General features: G+C 47.1%; 1 protein-coding gene across 1 annotated transcript; it reads right to left on the bottom strand.

The window, feature by feature from the left end:
* Window positions 1-1,883: 1,883 nt before the first annotated feature.
* On the bottom strand, window positions 1,884-2,744 carry LOC123989039. Its single transcript, XM_046289758.1, has one exon. The coding sequence runs from the start codon at window positions 2,742-2,744 to the stop codon at window positions 1,884-1,886; it is 861 nt and encodes a 286-aa protein (XP_046145714.1).
* Between the last annotated feature and the right edge of the window lie 2,733 nt (window positions 2,745-5,477).

Genomic DNA, 5,477 nt, shown 5'->3' with positions numbered 1-5,477 from the left:
GTAACGGGGTCGATGACCCAAATCGCCGCGGAGCCGGAGCTGTCTACGTGCCAGTTAGCTCTAATTCGGTAGGGTTCGCTGATGATCGCTACGCTAGCACGGTGCTCGTGAACGAGCTGCGTCAGCAGATCATCAGCGACCCTACTCCTGTTTAGGTTGCCCTGGAGGACGAAGAAGGTCCTTTCCGACCCTTCGCCTTGTCCAGGGCAACCCGGAAGGCCTTGCATGCCCCAGAGCCTGGAACGTGCTCCTGGGGCTGTGCGCCCTCTGCTGCATCGGAGCAGAGGAAGCAGCACGGTTTGGCGGTGCAGGCGGTCGCCTTGTGCCCCTGTTGGCCGCACTTCCAACAGAGGCCGCTGCGGTCCGGCCCCTTGCACTCCTGCTTCCGGTGGCCGAATCCAAGACACCGGAAGCAGCGCTGCACGTCCGTCCGCTGCCGTAGACGGCAACGGATCCAACCGACGCACAGCTTCCCCTTTTCCAGGAGCTTTCGGGCCGGCATTTCGTCGAGCTCGACGACCGCCATTCGAAGCTCACGCGCGTTCGGCGCGAAAACGGCGACCTTGAGCTGACCGCACATGTCGTCGCCGAGTTCGCGCCGCACCGCTTCCTCCACTTCCGCGGAAGTGGTGAGGCAGTCCATGTCCAGTACTTCTAGCCGAACACGGCTGGTGAGTATCCTGGCCTCGCCGGACTGCCCCACGGCCTCTTGAATCGCTCGCTGTAGGGCAATCTGGTCACCGCAGCGGTCCAACTCAAGGAGGACGGCGCCCTCCTTCGTTTTGCGAGCCGTGCGGATAACCGTCTCGGTATCCTCGGGGCGCACTTTCTTACGTATTGCCCCGAGGACTTCCGCATAAGTCTTGCCCTCCGCGGGCTTGACAACCACAGCGCTCCGGTTCGAGCGCTGGCGAGTTTTCGTCTTCTTCTTCTTCTTCTTCTTCTTCTTCTTCTTCTCCTTCGCCTGAGTCCCATCAGGCTTCTTGTTTTCATCCGGATTTTTTGCCGGCTCCTTATTCTTATTCCCGCCCTTTTTTAAGTTAGGCGGGGTGTTGGCATTTTTCCCCTTTTGGGGTGCACTAAGGCTGTCGGAGGAGTTCTTCTTCTTTGCCCGCTTCTTCGTAGCAGTGGTCCAGGTTTCCGCATCCTGGGCCACCGTCTTCCTTCTCTTTTCCTCCTCTTGATCCTCCGGGCTGGAGAGCGCTGCCCTGCCCCTCTTTTGAGGAGGACAAATCGCTGCCGGAGTGCGGGGAGGTGTGGCCGGGGACATAGGCGCTAATTGTAACGCCCTAATCGCTTTACAGCGTGTTACTCTGCTGAAGGTCATAATGTCGACCAGTTCGCCCAAGCGTGGAATGCCGTCCTTGATAGCGTTTGAAACGTTGCGTTGCTTCTCCGTCGCAACTTTCATGCTATCAAGGACCTGGCGCATCCGTGTCAGTTGAGCGCACTCTACTGCATCGACTTCCTTCAGCTTACCCCAGATATCGTCTGGGGCTAGAGCTTCAACGTTATTGCTGCCTGTAGCAGTGGACACCATGGTGGCCAGGTCAGCCACCACCATAGTGCTGCGGTCGTCGGATAACGACGCCCCGGGGCCCGCTTGCTCACCCCTGAGCGCCGGTACTGGGGTATCCCTCCCCTGCACCGTAGACATTTTTCTATTTGAAACCTCCTCCATGTTTGGTTTATTGTTCGGGGTTCCTTCCCCTAGTCCATTTGGTCCGCGGTTGCTTATTCGTCACCTGTGCTAGGCGCTTAAATCGCAACTAACCAGTATATCTACTGGCCGTTCCCCTATCCGCCACCTGGGGACGCGCCGGGTTGCGGAGGACTACCGCGCCCGGTCCCGAACCTGTTTTACCGACGCTGGACTTTGCTTGTCACTCGCGGTAGGCATTTTCCCGCTTTTTTTCCCGCGATCCGATTACGAACGCACACCCGGCACTTGTTTGGCTACTACTGTTTTTGTTATCACCTTGGCTTTTCTTCTTCGGGCATTGGCTAGCGTAGTGTCCTTTTTCCTGACACCTATAGCATTCGATACTCATCTTAGATCTCCTCTTCTTCTTTTTGTCTTTTTCGTCCTTGGATAGCAGATTTCCTTTCGAATTGTTCTTTCTCGCGACTGCCAATGCGCCCACCGAATCGCCCTCGTCGTTGAGACTTTGCTCTTCCCTTATGAGCCGCTCCAACAGATACGAGACTGTTTGCCGATCGGGGTCAACGCTGTCCCAAGCCGTCTTGAAAACACTGTACTTCGACGTTAAACTGGATAGGATTTTTGCGATGATTGCAGAATCAGAGATCTTCTCGCCGAGATCTATCAGCTGCCTTGCCATGTTTTGCACTGCCGTGACATGATGTATCACTGAATCCGTAGGATTCATCCTGTACGAGTAGAATCTTTGAGTCAAGGTCCCTATGTTGGACGCCGATTTCTGCTCGTGCATCGTGATCAGTTTGTCCCACATTTCCTTTGAGGTACCGCAAACTAAGATGCTATTTACTTGTTCGTCCTCCATCGCCGAAGCTATGATGGCCATTGCCCTTACGTTGTCCTTGATCCATGTTTTCATTCTTCCCGCGTTGGCTCCTTGCTCGTCGGGTGGTCTCGTTCTTGAGCCGTCTACGACGTCGAAAATTTCGTTTGCCAACAGCACGGCAGTGAGCTGGAATTTCCATACTTGGAAATTCGTGCTGTCAAAACGCTTGACCGACTTTATCAAGCCGTCATCCGGCATCTTCACCTTGTCGACAAACCCAAAAAAAAACGAAAGAAAAGTATACCACAGGCCAACGTCCGCCCTGATAGACGCGAAAACCACAAAAGATTGTTTTTTTTCTTTTAGGTATTAATTTTCTGCACTCGATGCTCGCACTTTTCCGATTCTCTCGGAATCTGTGACTCACGCCACGTGCCTTGCTCGATATGCAAGATGGCCGCTCGAAGACCGTTAAACTGTCGTTCCGCACGCCTTTTTTGCCAATTACCGTTTCGCGACCGCGAATCTCCTTATCTCTCTTCCGGCTAGACAATACACCTTGTACCTGGGCCCATAACCTGTAGACGCAGTGCTTGTATCGACCGGACAGGGAGAGGACAGTTTCTGATACAAAATAGATAATTATTCTAGATTGTTCTTTGCACAATGATTTATTCTCTATTGACACGACGTATACTCTTGATCGACAGATCGATAGCGACTAAATTAGAAAGGACAGTTATTGCCGGTATCCCGCGACCCGAAGGACTCCGCTCGGTAACGATCGGGTAAACTCGGTCGACCCAGGGCCGTATTAAATGGGAAGACACCCCTCAACAGAACGAAACCTTTTGCATCTTCTAAAGTATGTCTCCCCATTGGTCCCGTTAAAAAAACATTCTATATTTTTTCATTCCGAACGGTTTTTATTGCAAAAAACGTACTATTTCATGTACGTGCGGTGTATGTTCACCGATTATTCTGATACGGATGGACCAATCGGAATGAAACTTTTTGCATCTTGTACAGTACAATTCCCCATTGGTCCCGTAAAAAAAATATTTTGCATTTTTTTATTCCTAACGACTTTTTTTTTTCTAAATGTGCGTTCGCTGATTACTCCGAGACGGATGGACCAATCGGAATGAAATCTTTTGCGTCTTGTAGGATATGTCTTCCGATTGGTCCCGTTATAAAAACATTTCGCATTTTTTTATTTCGAACGGTTTTCATTATTGCAAAATACGTTCTGGTTCAAGGAATGCACCGATTACGATGAAAGTTTTCACATTTCGTAGATCATTCCGCGATGATCCGATTTCCCAAAATTTATGTAACTTCTTATTGTTAATAACTATTGTTATTATAATAAAAAGCCTATTCTTTAGGGTTACCCTCCAAGGAATATACCGATCGCGATTTTTCAAACTTGTCCCTGCAAGTAAACTTCGAATACTGCTCGTTCCACTAAAAAGTGTGAAATAAAATAATTTTTAACAAAAAAAAATCCGACTTCAAAATGCACTAAAAAGTATAAAATAATTTCCATTTCATTTATATCTGTATTCCACAGCTATTAATACAATCTACTTAATCATTAAATAGGATACTAAATATATTTCAAAGTTTTCGGAGGCGGCGCAAAATTAAAAATACCCGAACAAACGGTGCTGCCAATAACGATTTGATTGTGGTATGGCAAACTTGGTAATTAATAAGTCGTAAGAGAAAAATTATAGGTCCGGTTGAAAACATTTGTAATTGTAACGATTGTATGAGAAATTGTCAGCACTTCTGATGGACATGCACTATACTGCAGTTCACAAGAGACCATACTTAACTCGCGCCGCTCACTAGGTCTAGAGAGATTTTTAATGACGTGTGTTATTCCCCTCTCCAGCTTGCTTCTTATTATACTTTGCGATGATATAAATGGTGGACAGAAATATATGACGTACGATAACTGAAAACAAGTGATAATATTGTAAAGTTTCACGATGCAATGAAAATTCTATTATTTTCCGGAAAAAAATGATGTGAACGTAAAGTAAGAAGCAAGCTGTAAAGGGGAATCACACGCACTATTAAAAATCTCCCTAGACCTCAGTAGGTCACTAGCTGCGCGAGTTAAGTGCGGTCACTCGTGAACTGCAGTATAGTTAATTCGTAATGGGTATATTGATTCTCATTGAATATTATTTACTTGAAATTATCAAATGGGTCATTTGTCACTGGTTGCCGACACCTGAACTAGGATCTTCCTAGTAGAGGAAAAGTTTTTAATTTTGCGCCGCCTCCGAAAACTTTAAAATATATTTAGTATCCTATTTAATGATTAAGTAGATTGTATCAATAGCTGTGGAATACAGATATAAATGAAATGGAAATTATTTTATACTTTTTAGTGCATTTTGAAGTCGGATTTTTTTTTTGTTAAAAATTATTTTATATTTTTAATGTATAATAATTATGTAATAAATAGTTTTCATTTTTGTCGATAACTGAGTTTGCTAAATTCGTCGATAAACGTATAGTCGATAAGTCAGACGGTAAAACAGATTATCGATAAATTATCGACGTCTGACCGCGCATGCGCCAGCGCAACCCCAATGAACACACGGTGGGATGAAATTCTAGAGCGGGGATGCTGGACCGTCACGTGATGGGAAAATCCCAGCTACCCCAAGAAACTCTATGTGGAAAAAAAACGCCGACTCAGCAAAATCTGAGTATAAATAGAGGCGTTCCACACGGTTTCAAGCGCAGATCTTCTCTGACCACGGTCAGAAGCAGGCAATACTCTGAATAGTAGAGGAAAGCTTGCGCTGAGCTGTTTAGGCAGCAATAGAGCGCGAGCAGTAGCTTATTCCTTCTCCTCCATTGGTGGCGTGCTGTACTACGGATCAGTGGATCTTCTACTCACGGTACGCAACGTGTTACACAGGTGTTAAGCTAAGCCAACACTCAAGTGTAAAGAGCTAGCGAGGAGCC

The sequence above is a fragment of the Osmia bicornis genome, unplaced genomic scaffold, assembly GCF_907164935.1.
Source record: "Osmia bicornis bicornis unplaced genomic scaffold, iOsmBic2.1, whole genome shotgun sequence".
NCBI classification, from domain to species: Eukaryota; Metazoa; Arthropoda; class Insecta; order Hymenoptera; family Megachilidae; genus Osmia; species Osmia bicornis.
The sequence above is the reverse complement of the archived record's forward strand: the minus strand, read 5'-3'. Positions and strand labels throughout refer to the sequence as shown.

Excerpts from the sequence above, each read along its gene's own strand:
- LOC123989039 (XM_046289758.1), bottom strand. The coding sequence starts at position 2,744 with ATGCCGGATGACGGCTTGATAAAGTCGGTCAAGCGTTTTGACAGCACG.